Source organism: Wasmannia auropunctata, unplaced genomic scaffold (assembly GCF_000956235.1).
Source record: "Wasmannia auropunctata unplaced genomic scaffold, wasmannia.A_1.0 LD336022.1, whole genome shotgun sequence".
Taxonomy (NCBI): domain Eukaryota; kingdom Metazoa; phylum Arthropoda; class Insecta; order Hymenoptera; family Formicidae; genus Wasmannia; species Wasmannia auropunctata.
This window is the reverse complement of record NW_012026868.1, coordinates 598,854-625,176: the sequence shown is the minus strand read 5'-3', so window position 1 is coordinate 625,176 and position 26,323 is coordinate 598,854. Positions and strand designations below refer to the sequence as shown.

At 36.4% G+C, this 26,323-nt stretch overlaps 3 protein-coding genes across 5 annotated transcripts in view; 1 reads left to right on the top strand and 2 right to left on the bottom strand.

The window, feature by feature from the left end:
- LOC105453073 overlaps positions 1-10,768 on the top strand; it is a 61,422-nt gene extending 50,654 nt beyond the window's left edge. The window contains exons 3-13 of one of the 2 annotated variants that reach the window (XM_011694774.1): positions 1,602-1,756; positions 6,534-6,731; positions 7,018-7,124; positions 7,215-7,381; positions 7,481-7,636; positions 7,806-7,873; positions 8,234-8,335; positions 8,465-8,626; positions 8,946-9,143; positions 9,360-9,464; positions 9,711-10,768. In XM_011694774.1, coding sequence (XP_011693076.1) covers positions 1,602-1,756; positions 6,534-6,731; positions 7,018-7,124; positions 7,215-7,381; positions 7,481-7,636; positions 7,806-7,873; positions 8,234-8,335; positions 8,465-8,626; positions 8,946-9,143; positions 9,360-9,464; positions 9,711-9,844 — 1,552 coding nt within the window. In that variant the 3' untranslated portion in view covers positions 9,845-10,768. The remainder of the gene's footprint in view (positions 1-1,601; positions 1,757-6,533; positions 6,732-7,017; positions 7,125-7,214; positions 7,382-7,480; positions 7,637-7,805; positions 7,874-8,233; positions 8,336-8,464; positions 8,627-8,945; positions 9,144-9,359; positions 9,465-9,710) is intronic. The other variant, XM_011694776.1, reaches the window with a different exon arrangement.
- Positions 10,769-12,498: 1,730 nt separating this feature from the next.
- LOC105453072 lies at positions 12,499-14,582 on the bottom strand. The gene is made up of 2 exons (XM_011694773.1): positions 13,529-14,582; positions 12,499-13,316 (listed from the first exon to the last, which is right to left on the bottom strand). The coding sequence occupies exons 1-2, from the start codon at positions 14,090-14,092 to the stop codon at positions 13,269-13,271; spliced, it is 612 nt and encodes a 203-aa protein (XP_011693075.1). The 5' UTR covers positions 14,093-14,582; the 3' UTR covers positions 12,499-13,268.
- Positions 14,583-16,591: 2,009 nt separating this feature from the next.
- On the bottom strand, positions 16,592-25,135 carry LOC105453069 (probable helicase senataxin). 2 transcript variants are annotated; one of them, XM_011694764.1, is made up of 8 exons: positions 24,711-25,135; positions 23,623-23,744; positions 23,400-23,552; positions 23,097-23,319; positions 22,715-22,981; positions 17,932-22,639; positions 17,628-17,838; positions 16,592-17,537 (listed from the first exon to the last, which is right to left on the bottom strand). In XM_011694764.1, the coding sequence occupies exons 2-8, from the start codon at positions 23,626-23,628 to the stop codon at positions 17,427-17,429; spliced, it is 5,679 nt and encodes a 1,892-aa protein (XP_011693066.1). In that variant the 5' UTR covers positions 23,629-23,744; positions 24,711-25,135; the 3' UTR covers positions 16,592-17,426. The 2 variants fall into 2 exon arrangements, with proteins under 2 accessions (XP_011693066.1, XP_011693065.1); XM_011694763.1 differs by having other exon boundaries at positions 23,631-23,744.
- Between the last annotated feature and the right edge of the window lie 1,188 nt (positions 25,136-26,323).

The window sequence follows — 26,323 nt, the reverse complement described above, 5'->3', positions numbered from 1 at the left end:
TTTTCTCAGACGGATTTTCTCTGAACCTTTATCTCGCTCATTCTCTCCTCTTCACTCTATTTGCACCTCTTTATCGGCTTTTAACGCAGTCTTCTCTTCGAAAGTCAATATTTCCAGTCGAGAGAGAACTTCGGCGATATGCTGCGCGATGTCTCACAACGGTGCGACAAGTTCCGGATGTAGATAGCTCGAATTAAAAATTGACCGACAAAGGACTTCGACAGATCGCTATTTTTCGTATTTATTTAACTTTCGACATCGCCTCCACCGAATTTCTTTGCGTTTTTAAATTTAATCTCGAGATATCGCGTGTCACTTCTCCGAGTCGTTGGCATCGCGCGGAACAAGGAGGATGTCCTTGTTCCTTCCTCCTCTCTTTCTCTCTTTCTTTTGTACTTGTCATTGTCCACTTCCTGCGTGTCGGGTAAATCGCGTGTTAATTCACGTGAGGCTCATCACGACAGTACTAGTAGTGCTCTAATCGAGACGCTATCGCACCGCCATTATACCGCCATTAGTGCCACGTCTTATGTCAGCGTGCCTTCATTTCGTGAGAAATTCGTAGATCTCAAGGAGAGGAAGCGCGAATATTAAAACGCTGATACAGGATCGGATACTTTACGATAACGAGGATCGGCGTCCCTTGCTACGCGAGCATCTCGTAAAGATGTCATTTCTTCGCATTCGTATTTTTTTTTTTGCGAAAAGAGAGCAATCTTCAGTTTTTGCAAATATAAATTAATGTTTCAAGAGTCTCGAATGAAGCTCTCGGACCAGTCTGAGATTATAAATTCAACCCTAATTAAGGGCGGGGTACTCGAAAATTCTTTTAAGACTCTCTCGAAGCGCGAGCCAAGCGTGGTTGATTGAAACAAGGGAGCCGAGAGAAGCGGGGCTCCTTCATTATTTCTCACCCGCTGATATTACGGCGCGGCGCGACTATCATCGTCTTGTTACTTCAGAGTCAACATTATCTCGGCGCGCCCGGGATATCGTTGTTGCGATACTTTATGTATCTCGCAGTTAAGTTTTCCCCAGCCGCAATTCAGCCCCTATTGATTTTCCAATTTCTCCACGATCGCGGTCCCGGGATTGGCGCGGCGTATAAATTCCGCAAGTAACGTTTCCGTCTGCGATTATAGACGCGCGAGCCGGCGCGGCGCGCGGCGAGGGTGCTATATTTATCTGACTATTTATCAGACTGTCATAACTATGGCCGTCGCTGCATCTTTTATAAGATTGGTTTAAGATTAATCGTCGATATATGTAGCCGAGAATCTGATTTAAAGTCGACAGAAAAATATAAATTGAATTTTTTGCCTCGAATTTGCAAATTTCGTTTTATAAACCAATTTCAATCATGTTCTCCAGCGAAATTTTAATCTAGATCTCAATCTAAACGTAGATACATCAAGGCCCGTTTAACGCTCATATCTTAAAAATTGCGAGGAAGATAATATCAAATAAAAGGCCTTAATCATTCTTTTTTGCTTGCGCGGCAAAAGATGGAACGTGAGAATCGTGCCTTATAATAGCACGTCACACGTAAATCACGGAATTATGATTCTGCTAACGCAATTTATGGCATTCGCTTGCTGCAGGAACAACGACAAAGATTGCATACGGTGTTTCCGGCTGCTGCGGAGATCGCGGAACGTCATCGAGGTGTTCTCGGAAGCTCTCAACAGGTGTTACATATACGAGTCGGCCGCTTTGGCCTCCTGCGGCACACTGAACTCCACCTCAATCCTGTACCGTAAGTAGAGAAGGCGGATTTCTCCCGATAATTTAATCCCGAGGCAGAGACCGCGATCTATGACGTACGTGCGCCGAGCTAAATGCACTGTGAGCCATACTTATGATAATGAGTGCGACCTTATGCATGAAATACAGGGCGATCCAGCCGGATAATCTTGCTTTTTCCCCACGCTTAGACAAGCCAGATTATAGCTAATGCGAATTAACGCGACTTTTTGTACTTGTCGAGCGAACACCTTGATCGTGTAGTACGTCCCGCTTGCTCGCCGAAGAAATGAAGCGAGCGTGGAACAAGCGTGACGATGTTTCATTGAACGTTAATATTGTATCTATCAAATAGAAAAAGCAAATAGTAAAATGTGAATTATGTCTGTTTTCTTGCTCTGTGTTCTTTCTCCTGTTAAAGAAAAATGTTACGCGCGACAAGGCAACACCGCGGCAACGCGCGGTTTGATCCGAACAAATTAATTACTCGCATTCTTGCAGTGCATTATTTACGCGAGACGTGCACGTTATCGTACTCGAGGAATTCGCGGGGCTTCCGGTTTATCGGACGGACGAATTACGACGCGATCTCCACGTATGGGGGAATCGAGTTCGGCGCGTACTCCCCGTAGCGAATTAGTAGTCCTCGATAATTAGCGTTAATTGACCGCGGAGCGGGAAGAAACGATGATGGCTTGCGTAACGACGCGGGAACAATGGGCCTCGCGCCGCGTAAAACGCACGGCACGCACGTCGCGTCGCGTGTAAAACGCACACACGCCGCGAGTGAGTTTCTCACGCGCGTGTCAATTAAAACGCTCTTAAGGATGATTGGGCCATTTGTATAATTATTTATACGCGGGGGAGGTCCGGCAAATTCCGGACTGCGCGACGCAGTCCGCGTGAACGCTCCGAGATTGAAAATGCAGGGACACGCTTGGCAAACAAGAAAAAAGTTTTTATATACCTGAGGTCTCAAGATTTAACGGACAAACCGCAAGAGCGTATTCTACAAGTGGATAGAAGAAGAAAAAATGTTACATCAAGTTTGGCTTATAGAAATTCTTTATTATAAAGTTACAAATAAATATTGAAACATAAAATAGGAAACAACGGATTTTCTATTGCACGTGAATATGAAAATATACATTTTGTGTACAGAAAGGTTGAACGTGTTTATCTCGTGTATATCTTCACATCATATTTACTGTCTTTAAACTCTCTGAATTTTCTGGAGTAAATCTTACTCCAAAAGAATGAAAATTCACTCCAAAAAATTTAGAGAGAATGATTCAAGTATCATTTTATAACTTTGTAATAAAGTATTTCTAGCCAAACTTCACATAACATTTTTGTTCTTATTTCCACTTGTAGAATGTGCAGGTTGTCTGTCAAATGTCCTGAGATACCCTATACATATAAATCGTAACTTTTTATAACATATATGAGATATCTTTATAATATTAAATATATCTAATATTAAATATTACAAATCTAATAATAACTTTAATATCTACATAAATTTAAATGCATATATGCGCATAAAAATCTAATTTGATGTAAAATAATTTCTTACTCATTTCTCCCACGGGCGGATATCGTTGAATTTTAAAATTCTTTGTAATCTGTTTTAACTTCACCAAGGATTAGTGATATAAAGTTTTGCCACTTAATACTTGCGTTCTCAAAATACATAAGATTTTCCCACATTAGCGCACAGTAGAGCGCGCACGCATTCGCGTTTATCGTTGTTACTTTCCTAATGAAGTTTGTTCGATTAACGTCGATCCCTCGGCTTCCGGTGCATTATCACGCGCGTTCACCTGTGGCGGCTCCCAAGAAGCTGCAGTACACCTGTCTTCGCGACGCAATCGAGACGGCGGCGACCGATCGGCGGCGAGTCGAGCCTGATTCCGTTCATAATTCTGGTTTCACGCTTTGATCCGTGTCGCTGCACGCGAGAAACTTTACGGGAACCGAAAACGCGAGCCGGTGGGTCCGGCGGAAGAACGTAATCGAATGTCCGTGCGTGAAGTGAATCTCTCGGCACTCCTGGAAGGATACGACTTTGGTAAAAAAAGGGCCGACAACGGGCGATCGCCGAGTGACGTGTGAGGAATCCGCATCTGGCGAATTTGCTCACGAAAACACACTGGTATCGATATCTTTTTCAGCATGAAATAAGGAAACTGAAGTTAACTGGAAGAAAAGGGTTCGCTCACAGTCAAAAAACACGCGGCAATAATTATCTTCTTTCTCTGATTCTGATTTTTTTTAAGTTTCCAGTTTAATTCATTTTTATTCTTGATGTAAATAATAATCTTTCATAATACGCGCATGTGCTTTACAAAACATATAATATCTATAAAAATATTAATCATTATTAGAATTTCCTTTAATAGAAAAGAAAAAAATATACAAGATAGGATATCTTTTATTTTAATCAATCTTTGGATTAATTGTTATGTAATGATTCGACGTTTCTTTGTTTCTTTTGACAAATATCCTGGAATCATTTGAAAATAGAAGAGCGTTCCGGAAACAAGGGAGAACGCCGAGAAGATTCCGAAATGACTTATCGCATTCCCATCCAATCTCTGTCGTGTTCCATTCCTGTTTTCCTTTTTCTTTTCCCGGGCCGTGATACACGCAGCAACCAGGGGTATCGTCAGGTATTCGTCGGAAGCGTGGGAGTGGCCTGCTCCCAAAAGGTCCTTGTCCTAATCGTCCTGTTGTGGAATAAGCGAGGGACACTACAACACGCGATGTTCGGTCGTCAATAAAGAAAAAAAAATCTTGTGGGTTTTTTCGTTTCGCTAAATTATATCGTGATATTTTTTGGCGTCGTCTGGACAAAGAAAATTGAGAGTGTGCGCATTCCAACTTCGATGAAGATAGTTTCGTGTTGTGTCAACTTTTGGCGCCTTTTGTGAAAATACGACGCGTTTTAATTCTGTTTTATTTTTATTTTTAATGCCAATCTTGTAAATTTATTGAAACGAATAATTTTATTCATCGGACTGCAAACACATGTCTGTCTTTGTAGGGGAAATGGTAAATAAAGACAACAAATAAAAAATAAAATAATACTTTGATATATATGTAAATGTAATGCATAATTACTTTAACGCAATATGTAATACAATTGTAAATTTCCTCTTTATAGGGCTATAAAAATTATTATTACAGTAATTTAACTCAACATTAGGTATTTTCAAGTATCTTTTTACTTCCTTCAGTAAAGCAATTATGATTTATGTCATTCTTATTCCATGTCTCGTAAAAAACCACAGCTTCATTATTTCTCTCTCTCTCTCTCTCTCTCTCTCTCTCTCTCTCTCTCTCTCTCTCTCTCTCGTAGAACTTCTAAGTTTAGAACGGCGTTGTAAATCGTGTAACAGCTGAAGAAACTCACAGTTACTAGAGTTAATTCAATATTGCTTTTTCCTCGACTCGCGTTTCATCCTTTCGAACTGTTTTGCGAAATGTAACAGCTCACGAAGGCAGCTCCAAGACGAGGAAGAGAATCGCGTTCGTTCGTTCGTTCATTCGTTCGTTTCGGTCCCGGCAATACGGCCGCACGCCAATTACACGGAGTACGGCGGAAAGTCGAGAAGAAGTACAGAAGGCGTACAGCGCGTTCGCGATGACGAGATGACGGTGGGATTACTGGCCACGCGAAATACGGGGCCGGGGAGGAGGGAGGGGAGGAGGAAATAAATTTTGTCGAGTTAAGTGGACAACAGTCGGTCCCGCGGGTTTAAAACGGTTTGTTTAAACGCGACCGGCTCTGTAATTATATGAATCGTAAATTGTCCTGATTATACGGATTGCGAGACGGAATTTTTTGCCGTCCTTCTTCCCTCCCTCGGTGGCAAATATAATAAACAGACAAGACTTCAATCACGAAGGCGCGGTCGAAAGAAAGAATATTTCGAAAAGCGAATTCTTTCGATGTGTTATCTTTTCCCTTCTCTCTTTTTCGCAAGACATAATCGCGATGAAATGAAAAGAGGAAAAAAGGACAGACGTTAGAGAAATAATATTTGTTTGTAGAATTTATTATCTTAACCGCTTGAAGTCCAGTGAAGTCATTCTTTGAAGTCATTCTCTTTTCAAAAGAAGATTTTCAAAAGAAGCTTTGAAACGTAACTGCGGTGAGCGCCGAAAGACTTGAAAAGATCATTGAAAAAGAGAGAGATTATATTTATTTATTTATACAATTATGAAACACCACTATTCTCTTATTTCGTGGAAATCACTTTGAAGACTCCGCCGATGCTTTCCTTTTTATTCCTTCCGATTATCGTCGCGACGACAAAACTGATTTAAGAACGAGCGAAGAAAGCCAAAGCTTTTAGGTGAAAACGTGGTGTAGAATTTCAGCTATTTCCTGCTGACAGATCGCGTCTCTTTGTATAAATTCCGAAAAACGCGGGGGTTATTTCGAAAGGATTTTTGTGGACAAAGGTTTCTTCAGATTTCAATCTCTTCATGGAAAATCCGATCTCACGCGATTATGTTCCAATCTGTTTTCTAATAAAAGAATGAAAATCGCATATATGCTCAAATCAAGTGTGATTCTGAATTCTTATTAAATATAATAATTTTTTAAAATTCTTAAATTATATTCTAGTTTCAAGTTCCAATTAAATGCAATAATATATATCTGTGAATAAGAAAGAAAAAAATATTTTTGTAAATAAATATATGTGAAGAGATATATAGATTTAAAAATATAATTGTAGGATATATAATTAGTGAATTATTTTCGACTTTACTGCCAACAGGATCAAAAGAAATTGGCGGTTCACCGATTCGGAATGAATACTGCCCTATCGTCGGTCTTTATCACTTCAAATACAGCATCAACAATAACTCCGCGATCTCGTTTGAGTGCAGCACGTTCTCCTCAGAGTTCAATAATTGTGGAACGGATGGATCGGTGTTACATTTAAAATTCAAACGATGTAACTTCGAGGCGCGCGGTAAGTCTCTCTTAAATTCCTTTGTGTGATTACATTAATGTAGTAAATCTTTGAGAAGCAATTTAAAGAGGTTCACATACATTTTTAAATATTTAAGCAGTAAAACTGCGATTGAGATTTCATAAATTAGAGTTATAATTTAGCAAACAAATAAATATGTGTGTGCATGTCTTCCTCTCGTTTACATCATTATCAAATTAATTTAAACAAAATGTTGGCAACGATAAAGAACTGTGACTTTTTCGGAAATCATCATCAATACATCATTATAATCTCGTTTCGACAGATATCTCTTACAAGTGTTTGGGCAGTTGGGATGGACCGAATAATTCTAGATATTTTGCTCTTTGGAACAGCAACGCCGACGATGGCAGCCCTCAATATAGATGCGGGGTACGTTACATAATAAATCATTTTTTCGTAAGATTGCATGGCATTTAACGTGTTAATGACAGCTCGTTAAAAGTGAAACGCAACTTTCAGCTATACCACATTGATAACAAAAGGGGGAAAACTTACATGGCATTTAGCAGTGACTCGAGCTGCACGCAGAACTTAGATAATTCAACTAATGGATACGAGACTTTGGTTTTGAGCAAGAGCCTAAATCAAAAAACGGTGCCGGAATACGTGAGGACTCATGTTGCCACGTGAGTACGAATTTTACGTTTTAAATACGAAAATCTTGTGTTTAAAAACTAATATTTATAAAATGCTTGTAATAATCGATACGTTAATAACATTGTTAGATTCCCGAAATGGGCGCAGGGATTGTGGGAGGAGTCCCTGATAGTTAATGGAACAATGACTTTCACCGATCTCAATGGCTACAATAGTTACACATTTATCACAGTGGAATCGAATGAGGAGACTGGCCGTTATGTCGTGTACTCCAAGGATCAATGGTGAGCAATTAATTTGGTCGAATATACTTTATCGAAAATAAAATTTAAAAAATGTAAGATTAGAAATAAAATTATTTTTATAGCTTACATAACGTTCTTGTGTCCTAGAACATTATTTTGACTGACAGTGAAAGTTAAAAGTGAAACGAACACTTACTTTTAATTTCAGTGAGCATGCCGCTTTTGTGTGCTTAATGATGAGGCAGCGCAGCGAAAACGTACTGGAATTTACGTTAGGTAATTATTTCCTACACTCAACTGTTCCGTGTAATTCTTCATTACGTAGCGACTCTATTATTATTAACGCTAAAAACTGCAACATGTTTTGATAATATTTGAAGGGGCTTCAATATAAACATCTTGTTCAAAGGAATATCTTGTTGAACTCAAAGTAGTATAAAATCTACATGTAAATAGAATAATCGAATAGATTAATCGAAGTAGTTCAAGTAATTCAAACATAAGTCTGAATATATAAAAAATCTTTTTCTTTTTCTAATTTTCATTTAATCTCTGTTCATCTTTATATCACATTTTGTTTCTTATACGAATCTCAAGTACCTACAGTTACTAACAGTGTAGTTATGTTAATAATAGCGCTATCGGGCGGCACAGGGATGATCCTTAATCCAGCGGCGAATCAGAACGAAGTGTGCGAAGATCCCAATATGGATAACGCGGTGTGGATGACTCAAGCACGTAAGTTAAAGTATACATTTTCATAAAGCACCTTCATAAATCCAGTTTTATAAGTAACTCTATCACTATTAAATGAACTGCATACTTTAAAAATGCGCACGGTTATTTGATAATGATTAATTTTTTAAGGTATCGAACGTGTGGTGGAGTCGCCCTGTCCCATTACGGGTCAATACACAGGAGAGATAACAGATTTATCGGGAATGTGTGCCGAATTAAGCAGCAACTGTAACACTCGCGAAATAATGTATTATAAAGTGAGCGACTGCGAGTCCGGGGAGTTGTACGAAGGTATGCATGCAACTATTAGAAAGTGTAAAGAACAGTGAAGAAAGTATTATTAGAAATGAATAAAAGAAGAATAGCAAAATAAATTACTAGAAAAAAATGTAATTGTGCGATTTGACGTTAAACAATTATCGATTTTCCTTTGAAGTTATCGATATTTTTTAGTTCAAATTTTTCTAACAATCGAAAAATTCTATTTTCAACAATTTAATTTAAAAAAATCATACATTCACATATATATTATTAACATTATTTATGATTTACATATTTATACGTTTATATGTTTCTTTTTTCTACAAACGCTTTTCCTCATTGTTTTCAGAACGAACGTATCTGTGCTTGGGACAGTGGGAGGAGAAAGGTGTGATGTATACCTATACTATGAGAAATGACACTGCCACGAATGAGTGCTTCGTGGGTTTGATCGTCAATGACGAGGAGATATACATTAAAGAAGCCGGCGATCACTGCATACGAAATATAGATCCCAAGACGCAGGGAATGCGTCTTTATAAAAAGGGTAAGCACTCTTACGACCGCTCTTATGTGAAACGAACTTATTCATACATTCATATTTCTACGCGTTTAATCTTTCGTTTTATAAACAATTAATAAGAGCTTTATACTGGGACATCCATATAAATTCGTGTAGTCATGTAAAAGTAAATGAAAGAAGTCATACTTTTTCGTCTAATTAGCAGTAATAAATAATACACTTCTGACGATGTTATTTAAGGACAATGTTACGGGAATTCGCCGAGTCCTGCGCCAACTCCGATGAAACCGATTCCTCTCAATCCTATAATGAGGATTACGACGACCCCGCGATCGAGGCTATCGGGTGTGTTAATTAAATAAATTTTATCATTTATTATCTATTAATTTTTAAAATTTTTCCAAATCAGGATATATAATTACCTTTTTTACATTTGAACCTATAACTCATTTCTATAACATACTATATCCTGTCAATAAATATTTTCTCGTGTGATTTATTATAATTAATAAAATCAATATTTTACTAATTTTTAATTAACTATTTAATAGAGAATGGCTGGTTTAGACAACTTTCTTTTCTCGATTACAGAGACTACTCGAGTACCAGGAAATGCAGTTTCTGCATCAGCTCTCTGCAGGTCGACAACGCCCACGACATTTATGCTCCTCGTGCCTGTGATCGTCGCGTTTTTCAAGATAGCTTCCCCGTATTCGCTCGAATAATGACACCCTTTTTACAAACGTAATAGTGAGCTAGTTAATGATTGATACCTTAATTAATGTACATATACTGCATTTTTGTTATCCTTGTTTAAGTGACAATCGAGACGTAAATAAGCCAGTTATTTATTGTGAAGACCGATGTGAAACGATATCGCAGAGAACGTAGCAGATTTGTATATCATATTTTTTCACCTCGCGCATCATCACTCCGCCCACGTCGCGTTTTGCGAAAATTTAAAAAGAGAAGAATTTCGTAGACTAAATACGAAATCGAAAACTTCGATCTGCTCCATCGAGCGAGTTGACGAACGCACAGGAATTTTTATAAATCGAGAAAATTTCATGACTCAGATATTTTTTATCGATATTTAAGACTCGTGACGGTACGTAAAATATAAAGCTGCAATTATATAATATGAACTCTTCGCCGACGATGAAGTTGTGATCGATCCCTATATTGCGAGTTATTACTATAATTTATTTAACTGATTTCAATAGAGATAGACCGCAAACTGTTAGGTCTCAATAATCGTGTTTGGGCACTGCCTTGTAAGATATAACAGACATTTCCGCCGTGACTGTCCACGAAAACCCAAAGAGCCACTGTCTACGTGCAAATAAATGATAGTTTTTTTTACGAAATAAACATCACAGAAATATAAAGATATATAGAAGGGATTGACGGTAACTTTTTTTAATAAATTTTGTGATAAATTTAGTTTATTTTAAATATTGCAAAGATGAAATTTTACAGTGACTGATATCAAACTCTTTTTTTAAATCAAACAAGACCTCCAGACGTCCCTTATACTATTTAGAGTAGTTAATACGGTGATATAATTATTTTATATAATTTTATATAATAATACAAGTAAAATATTTCTTAAATGTCCGTAGAGCAGAAAACGCGCCATAATGAAAAAACAAATAGCTTGACATAGAAAGATAAATGAATTATACAGTTGCATAAGACTGAACAAAGCTACTATATTTTAATATGTATGGTTCAAATTCCTTTCCTCTCCATTAGAGATAAATGATTCTAACAGATGTACATTCTTATTCAATACGAAGGAAAGTGTATTTTCGCGAACAACACATATCAGTGATATAGAAGAAGAAAATAAAAAACGAAAAACTTCGTCTAAAAGTGCTGAGAAAAGTTAGTAACGTGAGTGAAAGTGATGCGTCTACTCGCATAATTAAAATGTATTATAGCATAATTATGTGTATCGAAGAGAAAATTCCTCTATGTGAAAGTATAAATTCAAAAGATCCTCGAGAAAAAATTTTCGTACAAGAATATGTATAAATATATATATAAACACAAATATATATAATAAATAATTATATACAAAATATGTCCATATTAATTTCTTTTATAAAATCTCATTTTATTATTATCGCTTTTCTTGTATTAAACAAGAACTTTCACAAAAGAAAGGAATTAATATGGATGTGTATATGAGCATAATTTGTATAATTATATATTATATAATATATTTCTTTATATTCATATATATTTATTATATATACAGGATGATCCATTTGTAATGAAAAATATAGAAGACACGGAAAATTATTTCAGACAAAAGTTACACGGTTTGAAGGAGGACAAATATTGATAAAATTAATTTTTAAATATTGAAAAAATCAATTTTTTAAATATATATGTTCTTATACGAACTATTTTTTCCCGGGTTGATAAAAATGTAATAACACAGGGAAAAAAACAATGTATATACAAAAGAACAATTTTACAAAAAACACTTTAACCATACACCATTAAACACAGATTAAATTAAATATTACATGTGTTTTTACATGCCATCCGTTATGTAAAAGTTATGAAATTTATATCTGTGTTATACATGGTTCTAACTTGCTCGCGCATTTAGACTGATTACGAAAAATGGAAATAGGTGTATATAAATATGTAAACTCGTCGATTATTTATTAGTGTATACTGTATAATATTGACAGTGAGGCAAATTTATAATGAAATATGCATATATTTATTATAATTATGCTTAACTACGATTTGTACAGAAAATTATATAATTTTCTAAAACAACTTTAATATTTTATCTTTTATATAGTATCACCACTAAAAAAAGTTTTACATTTTTAGAATGTGTTTCTCGCTTTTTAATTTGTATTTAATATAAATAATAATGAACAAGTATACTTAGTAATTCCAATTGAAGATGTATAATTGTATAAAAGAATCAAGTAAGCAATAATAAGATATATAAATTAGTATGTTACAAAATCCGAATGTCTATAGGATAAGATTTAAGGATGAACTGCAGGAAATTTAGGAGCAAGCGTAAATCAATGTATGCTAGTAATATATAACTTGAGATGTCATCAGAAACCATAGGCAAAAGTATTTCTATACTTTCCACGAAAAATTGTATGTATAATAAAGATTTCATTTCTGTTATTTATACCTGCATTTACAAATGGAAGTACTTAGTTTAATCAAGTTATATAGCTTCGACTACGACGAGGAAACATGATGTAAATATATAAATATAAGCGACAATAACTGACATTTTTACGAAATATTTGGAATGAAGGGAGACATCTTCATGATCATTGTATTTTATTATACTAACAAAAGGAATTTTGTAATTTTACAAGATCCAATGTGTATGTGAAAATAAACATTTATCGCCTTTAAATGCGCCTTTTATTCAGTGTAACATCTATGATTGTAAGAAAGTAAAGTAAGTTATTTTATACAATTCTAATTGTTTATACTCGTAACCTTTAAGAATTAAGAGTTGCAGTGAGAATAAAACGTTGCACGAAAATAAAATATGACATAATTACAAATTGAAAGCAATTATAAGAGCACTCAGACAAGAGGTGAGGCATTAGAAATTTTACATAGTGGATAATAAAAATTATGAATACAAAAATAACAAAGAGCTTAAGAAGATATAAAAATAACTTTGGCAAATATTAGATTTGTAATATTAGTATAAAGATAGTTATAGATCTTATAGGTATGGACTGGCAATAGAAGCACAAAGTCGTGTCCGTACTTCTCTTTCTTCTCTTATTTCTTAAGTGTCCGGAAGTACGTTTAGCACATGTTGACACATTGGATGTATTCTGATTGGGCATACATTTTCATTATGCTCATATTGATTGTGTCATAACACCTGTCAAATGTTTCATTGATATGCGCAATGTATATTTCTGGACACTTCGAGAAAGAGAAACTAGAAAGTATGTATGTACATGTCTCTCTCCTACCTCCTGCGGATGCTGTGTCTTATACAGAAACTATAGCACGTTGCCAGTCCATATTTGTAAAGTCTATAGTTATAACAAATATCAAATTTGTAGTATAATATAAAAAAATACTCGTTATAATATAAAAATGTTATGCTATATACTTATATGACAGATATTAATTTAGACGTAAGAGCTGCTCGCCAAGCATACTAACAAGTGGTCCCTGTGGATAATAAAAATTATAAATATTTAAAAATAAAAAAGAGCTTGAGAAGATACAAAAGTTTTGGCAACTATCGAATTTGTAATATTCATTAGTATGAAAATAGTTATAACAAATATCAAATTTAGTAGTATTTCGTTATGATATATTAAAAATGTTATATATTCTACACTTATTACAGTAACGACAGATAGCGACAGATATTAATTTACATAGAGCTGCTTTTCGTATTCCAAGATAGCTGTTTTCCGTTCAAGTCCCCAAGCAAACTTGGTGACACGGTTCACGTTCTTTGGTCCTACACGATGACATGGCACCACGTAGCCGACATAATTCTTGGAAACGGCATCTCCCACCGCTATTGCGGCTCTGGGATTGCCCGCCATCCATGCGACTCCCTCGTATGCGGTGACTGCCCCTTTTGGAATTCTCGTCAGAGCTCTCCAAACTTTAATTTGGAACTCCGAGCCTTTCATGAGGACACGAATGGAGTGAAGTTGAGGGCCGGCGGGATGAAAGATCTTCGCGACAACAGCATTCGTCTTGTTTATGATATCTTTCGATGTCTGAGTACACGGCCACTTTAGCTTCAGATCTCTGAGAGCTGCTACATCATCGTCGTCGACGAACGTCAAATATGCAACGTACGTTTTGCCGGGGCTGGTTACGGCGATGAGACACTTCCCGAATGGTGTCTGATGGAACGCGTATAACAGTTGGAAACTCATATAATGTCTCGTGTACTCTTTCACCGTCATACCTCGAAATACAACCATTTTTAATCGATTACAAAACGATGAAGAATCTCAAATGCAAATGCAATTCACAAAAATCACTTCGAAAATAAGGCAAACAACAGTGAAGAGATGCCGTTGATGCCGATACGTGATAGTTGACGACTTCTATGGTTCCACCAGTTCGTTTCCACGGTTCTACCAGTCTACCTAGCTTTACTTTACCGACACGTGTATTACATGCAATGATGCAACATTATGGCTACGTTCGCTTTGGCGCTTAGTGCTCACAAAATCATTTCATCCTTATTGTTTATCAAATGTTAAACAAGGACAAATGATGCTTATAAGCACTGTAAGTGCCAAACCGAACGCAGCCTACAGGCCTGTTTTTTGTAGCTGAACTGCTGCACTAGTTCACAGTTTATTTTTCTCTTTCTACATTGGAAGAAGAAAGATAAACTCTGAACTAGTGTAGCTAGTTCAGCTATAAAAAACAGACCTTATGATTCATGGTGCATGCGCAGAGTCATCCATCTCAAGGTGGAAGCACAGGGGCTTTCTACAATAAGCCGTTAGTCACTACTCATATCATACTAACTAAGAATTGACCAATCGTAATCGAATATTTTTCTTATACTCAACTGTGATTGGTCAATTCTTACAATTTACGGCTTACGATCTGACAATACGACGTATTGTAGACAGCCCTACAGACTTTTGCATAACGTTGCATAACGCACAAGACATAATGCATAAGAAAATCAACCAGAGTCCTTCATTTCATACTCTGATTGGTTGATTCTCTTATGTCTGCGATTCCACTGTCAACGTGTCACTTCAAGATAGATCGACCGAACACGGTTCCGCGATGCAAAAAGAAAATTTTTCACCAAACAGTTTGAAATCGAGCCTCGTGAAACTGAGTCCGAAATTGAAGAAAAATAAGAGAGTGACCTTTTCTGACCCGTCTCTCTTCCAGATAAGGGAGTATGAAATCAACCACCGCAATAATTTAAAAAAATTGACGTGGAAAGATGCACCTATACCCACGAACAAATTAGTAAAAGGCGCAAGGGTGCCCGTAGTCTATAGAGATTTTAGCCCGAAGCTGGAGGAATTCCTACTTCGCATTTTTATGTGGAATCCCGTTTGGCTCGAGGAGCAACGCTACTTGAAGCGCAACCCGTCTATAGTATTGGATAAGGAAGTTACATAATGCATAAGAAAATCAACCAATCGGAGTCCTTCATTTCATACTCTGATTGGTTGATTCTCTTATGTCTTATGCTTGTGCGTTATGCAGCGTTATGCAAGTCTGTGCAGACGCACAGGGCTGCGTTCAGAAACTTCGCCTAGATGCATCTAGATCAATATTCATTTTATCCTTGTTAAACATTCGGTGAATAACGAGGATAACATGATATACCGTGAATTCTTGAACGCAGCCCAGAAGTCACAGAACTGTGACACACACTTCGCGCGCATTATTTATTGATTGACAATGAGATTGAATTGGGATTTGACCAATCAAAGCAAAATTTATTGAGCTTGATATCAGTTAATTTTTCTTTTAATTGGTCAAATTCCAATTTAATCTCAATCACTGGTGTGATTACGGCTTAATAATACCTCATCAGTGAGGTCGCTCACAAAGTTAGCGCAGCGAGAAGATCAATAATCAGCGTCGCGGAAAACAATTAACAATAAACTTCGAGATAATTCAAATATCGAAAATCCGCGTATAATCTATGTTAGGACGAAAATTGCACTAGTACAATAATAATGCAGGTTTAATGAAGTACCATAGTGCAATAATAGTGCGGTTCAGTGAACGCCATTATTATATATAAGGGGATGCTGGTGTGTACGACAGCCGAATTCCGTAACGTTGCTGTTTTATCGACAATTTGTACATATATATGCGTGCGATATTGATGTAGTAGGGATGTGTTTATATATGTTTACTACTACATCAATTAATCTCACGCACACATACGCACAATTTGTAGAATACCAAAATATTTTTATTTAGACTCTAAACTTAATTTTAACAATAATTTACATATATTTATTTCTTTATCGCACATCTGGCTCTGCTTTTATTTCAAGTATATAACTTTTTCACTTTTTTGTAATTAATTTTTTTCTGTTTTTAGTACAAAATATATTAGGACCAGGATAAAAAACGAAATATTATTAACGATGTTATTAGTTTCTCAATGAAAATTAAAGAATAAAGGTGCCTAGAGCTAAAAAAAAAAAAAGAAAAAAATACGCTCTCTCCTTAGAGCGAACATTTTCTATTATTTTAGCGCTCTCTATAATTAATTTTCTTCGCAAAGATGGAACTGTTCGAGATAGATTCCGATCAAAATTATTTTGTTTTCTTTAGAAAACACAATAGAAATCTAGGAATTAATTGTGATCAAATCCATTCTGAACAATTCCATAATATGTACAATACCCAGCAATCCCTTCAAATTTACGCATTATTTCTAGTCTGTATGGCGAAAACGAAAGAAATTCAGATTTTTACAATTTCTTATCTCTATATGGCGTCTATATTATAGCTGGTGTCAAGTCTTAAAAAGATGTGTTTTATACAAGTTGTGCAATTCGTACTTACAAATTTAGATAGAAGAGATTTCATAAAGAAACAAGAAACTTTGCAATTGCTATAAGATTATTTAATATGACATTCTTGCCATTAATTTCTCATGAATCTAAGGAAGCTTTCCAGCCAAGTGACACAAGTCAACATAAGATTATTAGGAATCATTTTGTCTTTGTTTCTCACCGAACAAAGACAGAATGATTCGTGTGTCCATTTGTCTCTTTCTGAAAATTTCCCAATGTATAAACCAATTATATTAAAGAATCTTACAACAGTTACAAAACTGCTTTTTCTGCGGAACGCAGTCAATCAAAAACTTGGCGAACAGACTTGGCTAGTTTATCAGTTTGAACATGCCTATTAATTTGTGCCAATCGTGGCTACATGTTTGCTTTCTGTACCAAATATTCGAGTTCAAATTCAGATAGAAACATATAATCAAACTTCATTTGGTTATCACCTTCCTCTCGGAAAGAGATGGCAAAGCACCGAAAGAGTATCTTTGTCATAAATATATCTCCGATATATCTATCCGGTTCGTGCTTCAAGTAACGCTGCCACTCGAGTCACACGAGTGGGATATCATGTTATCTCATTATTAATTCAACTATGAACCTAAAGCACTTACTCACTTTCATTAGGAGCTGTATATTTAGATGATCAGTACTAGCCTAAATATTTACAAAATATACAAAAAAAACCGTACAAAAAGAATTACTCACAAGTTACTCACTAAGTAAAACTTTGCAAATAAGTTCTTCACTTAACGATATATTTTTTAATCGTAGAAGGTGATGCATTGGCATCGATATTGCATAAGACTTTGCGAGTTTGTGCATCAGTTAACAATGCCTTCCACATGTGATCTCTCTGTAAAGTAAATATTTTCTGGTTAATTTCGTAAATACAAAAAAGTAGCACAAGATTTCTAGAATTAAAAAAAATTTAAACTCCTCTTACCATAAAAGTATTAAAATTTCCACATAATATTAGACTATGTTTAGCTCTTGTTAGAGCTACACAGAGTCTTTGTTTGTCTGATAAAAATCCAATGCCACTACTTCGCACACATGACATTATTATGATGTCTCGCTCTTGTCCTTGAAAACCGTCTACCGTATTGACTTCGATGATAATTTTCTTTCTTATGCTGTCCGGCACAATAGATATTCTAAAAAGCATTAATAAACATCATAAATTTATGATTTCTTCATAGCTCGCGAGAACTATTGCTCTTATACACATGCAATACACAAAAACTTACTTTTCATTTATCTTATTCAGTACAAGAGTCCTCTGATTATTATACGGTGTGAGAACTCCGAGAGAAAGTGTATCGATTGACGATTCCCACTTGCCAAACATCAGCATAGTGAAAATTATATTCGCCACGAATTCTGCTTCGGTAGTATTGGAAAATTTATCATCGTTCTGAGTGAAATTATGATACAATATTCTGTAGGGATGAAATGGGAATTTCGTTCTACAATCGATGGCGTTTTTCAACTTTCCACCGTAGAAGTACTTATTCGGCCAATACGAGATCGCATCCTCCATGCGATACTGCGTGTCCAACATTATAATTGGATTGTTCGATTGAGACGCGAAGGTATTCTGCACCCTTGAAAATAGCGATTGATCTAGTCCTTTCCTCTTCGCTCGCTGGCTTAGAATAGTTGCTGGCAGTTGATTCGGATCGCCTACCAAGACCAATGTATTCACCCCCAACATCAACGGTATCAGAGTCTCCGCTTCGCAGCTCTGCGTCGCCTCATCAACGATGCATACGGAAATCCTATCCTTGTGACCACCGAAGAGTGACTCCATTTGATTGGTGTAACAAGACGAAAGCGTACAGGCGATTATGTTGGCGCCCATCAGAACTATATTTTCCGCCATACGCTGATACTTGGCGCGGTCCTTTGGGTTGAGCTCGTCTATCGATTTACCAGATGCTAGGAGTTCGTATTTCAAGAACATTTCATCTAATTGATTCACGAGTGAGAGCCTCTTTTCTTCATTCATCTTCTGAGCGTTTTCAAGTTCGCTTTTATACGCATTAATACGTGCCTGTAAAATCGACATATCTTCATAGTTAACGTAGTTGCCGTTCGTTGCTTTTTGTGTCATTTGTCCTAGAAATCGTTTCGCCAGCTCTGGTACCGAAATGGTTTTCGTCTTTGAATGCATAGACTCTATTCGACCAATGCGCACCATTTTCAATTTTAGTTTAGACCTGATATTCAGAAGCCTTAACACGATCTCGTCAATGGCGGCGTTGGACGGTGCGCAAACCAGAATTCTCAAAGATTTTTTGTCTGGACGCTCACCATATAATATTTGAGATACTAGATTCACAATAACTTTGGACTTACCCGTCCCTGGCGGGCCTTGAATGAAGCACAGTTTCGCTTCTTTCTTCACCACAGCATCCGTAACTTTAAATACCGCCTCCAATTGCTTCGGATTCAAATTGTCTTTTGTGACCAAAGAGGAAGACATGAACTGTTCATTTAGTGGCACTAATTGATAGTTCTCGATTTTTGGATTCACAATTAACTTCAACAGAGGCGAATGTGGGAGGTATTGTAATGCCTGCATCATTCTGATATTCGATCGCAAATACGTGACCGTACGGACTCTTTGCACTTGATTTACAGGGATATTGTGCTCGAGAGGCCGTGTCAGCAAAGTAAACGTTATCACGGCATAAGGATTTTTTACATAATTCCTTAAATCCCTATTATAGTGCGTGAAATCTGTGATAATCATGCGCTGCATATTGGTGACGTACGCAAATATCTTGTGAAAGGTTTTCTTACCGCGTTCAATCGTGACATACTCGAGATATACTAGATCTCCGTAAATGGGATGAATTTGTTTATACATATCGTCTTTACTAACTAGTATTTCGAGCATTAGTGTCGTCAGGAATAAATTGGTCGACGGTATTGGGGTGCACGTAACAGAATTTTCGGCTACAGAACACATTATGGTCGGGCGTTGCTTATTATTCTGGATCATTTCGAAATCTTTGGTCAGGATGCACCATATCTCGAGTAACAGAAGAGGCATCGCAATTTCGTAATACTGTTTGTAAGAATCGTACGATAGTCTCATAGTCTGAACCTCCTTATCCAATACTATCGGCGGGTTGCGCTTCAAGTAGCGCTGCTCCTCGAGCCAAACGGGATTCCACATAAAAATTCGAAGTAGGAACTCCTCCAGCTTCGGCCTAAAATCTCCATGGACTATGGACGCCCTTGTACCTTTTACTAATTTATTCGTGGGTATAGGTGCATCTTTCCACGTCAATTTGTTTAAATTATTGCGCTGGTCAATTTCATATTCCCTTATCTGGACGAGAGACGGGTCAGAAAAGGTCACTCTCTTCTTTTTCTTCGATTTCGGACTCAGTTTCACGAGGCTCGATTTCAAACTGTTTGGTGAAAAATTTTCTTTTTGCATCGCGGAACTGTGTTCAGTCGATCTATCTTGAAATGACACGTTGGGATCAGCATTCACGTCGCTTCTCTTTATGTTATCCTTGCTCCCGCTGCGTTTCTTTCTATTATGATTGGTCGCTTTGAAATCCAGTGTGCTTACCTCAGATGTGCTCATATTATCCAAATGTAAAGACTGTTGCAATGATGTGGCAATATTGTTAACTGTATCTTTAGAAACGTCCGTTTTCTGACGAGACTTCTTCGCATCGAAAGTCGCGGATTTTTCTACCATGTCAGCTTTACCCGTTGATCGCTTCTTAGATCGATCATCGCTCGATTTTGGGAGCTTTACGGATTTATCTGGAAGCGATTTAGATACTTGCGGTTCTTCTTCAGGAACAAGAAAGTCGCCACGATTTTTCAAGGATACCTTAGTCGCGGATTTTTCTACCGTGTTAGCTTTATCCGTTGATCGCTTCTTAGATCGATCGTCGCTCGATTTTGGCAGCTTTACGGATTTATCTGGAAGCGATTTAGATACTTGCGGTTCTTCTTCAGGAACAAGAAAGTCGCCACGATTTTTCAAGGATATTTTAGCTCTCGGTTTATTTCTACGTTTAATACTTTGATCACTTTCGGCGGTCAACTTTTTCTCTTCCGCAGCAATCTCTTTCAATTTCATCTTTCTCTGCTCAATTATTTTCTTTTTTTCATCCTTAGAAATTGATGGTCCAGGTCTTGTTTCACTCGCTGAGAAACTGTCAGCCGTCGATTTAGATTTCTCTTTGCGGTCTTTTTCCTTGTTATAAAAATTATCGTTGAGTTTTTCTTTTAATTTTGATATCTTTTCGCTTGATTTTGATGATGAATCCTCACGTACTTTTGTTGCTCTATCTTTACCATAATCAGATCGTCTTCTTCTACTAGGTAAACTTAATGGTTCTATTACCGGAATCAGTTTTCTGGTTGACTTTGCAATTAATTTTTGTTTTATAGTTTCAAATGCTTGCTTGTCTAATTTTGTACCTTGTTTCGCATTTGTTTTTTGTTTGTTTTTATCATCAATAATCTGTTTGTCTTCATCAATACCTCTCGTACTAGAATCGTTAAAAGGACCTGCCTCGTCTTCCATTTCATCCACTTTTTTGGTCGATGTAATTAATTTTTGTTTTACGCTTTCTGTTGTTCGCTTATCCTGTATATCTTGTTTCACATCCTTTTTCTGTTTATTTCTGTCACGAATAATGCTATCAATATTCTGTTTTTCACTAATATCTCTCGTACTAGAATCGTTAGAAAGACTTGCTTGATCTACATCCATCGCATCCACTTGTTTGATTGGTGTAGTTAATTTTTGTTTTGCACTTTCTGGTGTTCGCTTATCTAGCTGTATATTTTGTTTCGCATCCCTTTTCTGTTTCTTTCTGTCATGAATATTGCTATCAATAATTTGTCTTTCATCAATATCTCTCGTACTAGAATCGTTAGAATGACTTGGTTGATCTACATCCATCGCATCCACTTGTTTAATTGGCGTAGTTAATTTTTGTTTTGCACTTTCTGGTGTTCGCTTATCTAACTGTACATCTTGTTTCGCATCCCTTTTCTGTTTCTTTCTGTCACGATTGATATCAGTATTCCGTCTACTTTCATCAGTACCTCTCGTACTAGATTCATTAGACAAATTTGCTTGATCTACATCCATTTTTTTGGTCGGTATAGATAATTTTTGTTTTACACTTTCTGTTCGCTTATCCAACTGTACATTTTGTTTCGCATCCGTTTTGTGTTTCTTTCTGTCACGAATATTGCTATCAATAATATGTCTTTCACAAGATCTGTCAATATCTCTCGTACTAGAATCGTTAAGACTTGCTTGATCTACATCCATTGCATCTACTTCTGTCGGTAATTTAGTACTATAATCATCTTTATTCTTTTTAGTTTCAACAATGACGCTTGGACGTAATGAAGGAATTTCTTTACTACAAGAAGCCTTAGAAGTATATGGTATCTCGGATTGTTCAAATTCATCATCCCATATACCCAAATCGATTTCATCTTTTATGATCGCGTCACTCACGGCAGGTTTTATATCCTCGTTAAGTAACTGACTTCTAGATAGTCGTTCCAACCAAGGATTATCCTCATCTTCACTGTCCGTTAAAATAATGACCTCATCGTCGACGTTTAGCAGGCCAATATTTTCGGTGTTTCGCTCATCATATTCATTATCAATATATTCTTGCTTAATCTCCGTTCTATTTTCCGTATTATCTTCGTATTTGATATCAAATAATTGGGAACATGGAAATATTCCTTCCTCATCGTCACTCAAATCGACAACATCGATAATCGAAAATCGCGTTTTCGATTCATGTTTTAGTTTCTTTAATTTAATTGGTGATTTATTCTTAGCGGTGCCGTGCTTGTCAGCTGCCTTATGTGCTCCTTCATCATCTGTCAGTTGTAGTTCATTTTCGCACTTAATCATTTGGTCATCTGTATGTGTAAAATTTGGATTCTCTGTAAAATGTAATGCATTTTGTTTATTAATGTTATTCTTAAATGACGTTTTTCTTATATGATTTTTATTTATACCTCTGTCATTAACATCGCCATTATCACTGTCACTCTCAATACTAGAAATATCCATTTTTTCATCAAAATCTGAATTATTACCGCCGTCTAAATATTTTACAGATTTCAGATCCAAGTTCTCCTTTACTTCCTTTATTATTGATGTATGAATTATTACAATGTCATCGTCTGCAGTTATATCTATAATATCGCACTCGTTTTCTAAATTATTAATACTTCTGCTATTATGCGAAGTCTGATTATTACGAGATGAATTACAATTAATTCCTACAAGAAAAATTTAATTAATTGAAAGATTTATTAGAACATAATGTATTTATTACAGAATATTTCAAATATATTTCTTTTTCATTCATGTATTGTTTGAAAAATAAGAATTTACCTTTCGAAGAACTAGCATTAGCGTTACGTTCATCATTATACGTAACGTGTGCTTTTTTATTTGGCACCATCTTATCATAATTTGAATTACGTTCGTATCTTTTTCTAGAGGAACAATTCGCGGGACGGGCAGATGTTCCTTCTCGTGGTGTATTGTTATTTAAATTAATTGTCTTCGATAAGGTGCTACGTTCTTCTTCTTCTTCTTCTTGAAGAACAGGTGACTAAAAAAAATTTGATAAAAATTTAACAAACATTAGATTTCTACAACAAGCAATTACATACCACTTTGAAAACATCCTACCTGAATAATGCGAACTCTATAAACATACAACGTGTCACTATTTAACTCTATATCTGTTTCTGGGCAGCCAATTCCAACGAGATCGTTCTCACGTAGATTGATCAGCTGCATACTCGGTTTTTCTTCTCCATTGACAAAAATGCCATTTGAACTCTAAATAAAAATCAATTGTTATTCAAATTACAAATACATTGGTACAAATATTAACAATTGACTTACATACATACATACCCGTAAGTCTGTGACGTATAAATTCTCAGAATGTCTTTGAAAAATACAATGTTTACGAGATACAAGTAGACTAAAGCAAACTATATCATTCTCCCTTGCTCTACCACAAGTATACTGAAAAAATTAAAATAAACAAAAATTTAAAGATAACATATATGTGTGTGTGTGTGTGTGTGTGCGTGTGTATGTGTATACATGTTTATCATTATTATTTATATAATTGGAAATGTTGCAATAAGCATATATATGCTGATGACTGTTGATAATTCCAATTAATTGGACAATAAATTCATCAATACCAATATATTCCTTAACACTTCGCTGATCTAACAAGTAGATCTCGCCATTCTTCTGTGATTCTTAATTTGAAGAAGCAGTATTAAAAGAAATTATAACAAAAAGAAAATTTTCAAGGGCATTGGTCAGTAAAATTGTACGATGTCCAGCGCTTAGTTAGAGCATAACTTTCGATAAAGTGTTAAATATCTTATGCTCAGGCACGCTTTCCTTTACAAAACGCACTTTACTCGCTCATGGCCGCCTCTAACTTGGCTCACTTCTAACCTTCTAAGTCTGTCTCTGCTCCGAATTTTCAAATCCTAATTATCGCTAGCCTTATCCGTCGATCGACAATCGAAAATCACTTTCGAGAATTAATATACTGCGATTAATATACCATAGAGGGTGGGCCCTATCTAATTCGACAAGGGCCTTACAGTTAGAATTGTTAAACTTTTGTTGTTTGCGCGAAAAGAGAAGTTAGAAATTAAGGATACATCATACATACGTGCTTATTGCAACATTTCCAATCATATAATTCACCAGCAAGAGTTATACGTTCTGAGCGCTTCTAACCAACTTGAACATTTTCTTTCTCTTATAATTTCTTCTAATACTGCTTCTTCAAATTAAGAGTCACAGAAAAACGGCGTGGCGCCAGATCCGATTGTTCGGCAAAGTGTTTTAAAACGGCATACAGGTATATATCGATGAATTAATTGTCGGTCGCATTAATCGGAATTCAACCAACAGTCTTAAGTCATTCGACGTAGATCTGATCGACGTAAATCTATCACTTACAGATCGATTGGGCGTGCTGAGGATAATGCGCGTGTTGTCCACGTGCAGTCGTTCTAGAGCAAAATCCATCTCTGCGAGAAACTGGAGCGAATACCGGGATACAAAGAAAGCGCTTATTTCCCTCCTTTTCTTCATACGCGACACCCACTATAAGCTCGCGTTAACCATTGCGTCTTAACCTCGCAAAGGGCGGTCGCGTAATGGTTCCGACGTTCGGCCGGTTCCGCATACTTCACGCGAGATTCTCTCTCCCTCTTCTCGATTCGACGAGGACGGAGAGAATTTCCCACAATACACGACGCGGAATTCAATTGAAATAATACAATTTCGGGCCCAATGTCACCTATGTTTATTTACATCATCTATCAACGCCGGATTCAACCGCTGGCGGTGTGCGTTTCATGTCTAAATAGCGTGCTTTACTCGCGCATGCGCCGCACGCGCGGCAAGTCAGGGCTGTGTTCAGAAACTTCGCCTAGGTGTCATTTTATCCTTGTTTAACATTCGGTGAAAAACAAGTATAACATAATATACGGGATTTCGAGTATGGGCCATGGACTGAGATGGACGTCTGTGGCTCAGTATTACATCATTCGATTAATATTTCAATATTTCATCATTTCCTCAATTCAGTTTCAACACTTAGTCATTATAATAGTATCAGGCTGTATGGTCCCTGGTAGGGGCGATAGCCATTGCAAAAGAAGAAGAAGATAACATAATATACCGTGAATCCCTGAACAGAGGATCCTGACAGCAGGCAGGGTCTGGCTGCTGGCAGGGTATGCAGTAGCGTAAACCTAAAAATGCGTATATGGGATAACGCAACGTATTTGACGCGACGTTTTCGGCAGATTTCGGCGATCGAGCGCCGAGTGGCTGTAAGAATGAGCAAATAGATAGAGCGAGGAAATAAATATTGTTACGACAGATTGAATGTTACGAAGGCAAGAGGGGAAAATAAAAGTTCTCATATAATTGTTGGAAGGAATTTGATAGGCGACTGTATACAATTTCTTATATTTTTTTTATTTTTCCTTAAATTAAGAACACATAGAAAAACGTAAACGCTCAAATCAAGCAGCAAATCGATCGATTAATTGGAACTGAGAGTAGACTAAAGATAGTACATCGTGGTTCGCTTTTCCAAAATATATTAATTATCTATAAAGTATATATTATTATGTATATTAAATATATATTAGAAACCTATAAAAAAAAGTGTCGCAATCGATGTATCCACGACTGTATCTACTGGTTATATATATACTGTGGTACCGCCTTCATGATTCTTCCCTGCAATATAGCAACGAGAATAAAGTGATTAGGCATGCGCAAAAGGACACAGATATGGCGGGAAACACTGCGCATGATAAGTTATCGGTGGACATGTATCTCATTACAGGAAATACGAAACTGACTGTTCCAAGGCTACGGTCTGTTTGATGCTACAAATGCTTCGAGGCATTCTTCGATTGGTCGATTAGTAAAATTCTTTCTTCTGATTGGTCAATCAAATATGCTTCGAAGTAGTTGTGGTTCGCACAAATGGATCGCATTAATTAGACAATAAAACAATCATTTATCATTGTCAGATATGATTCTCCCCTTAA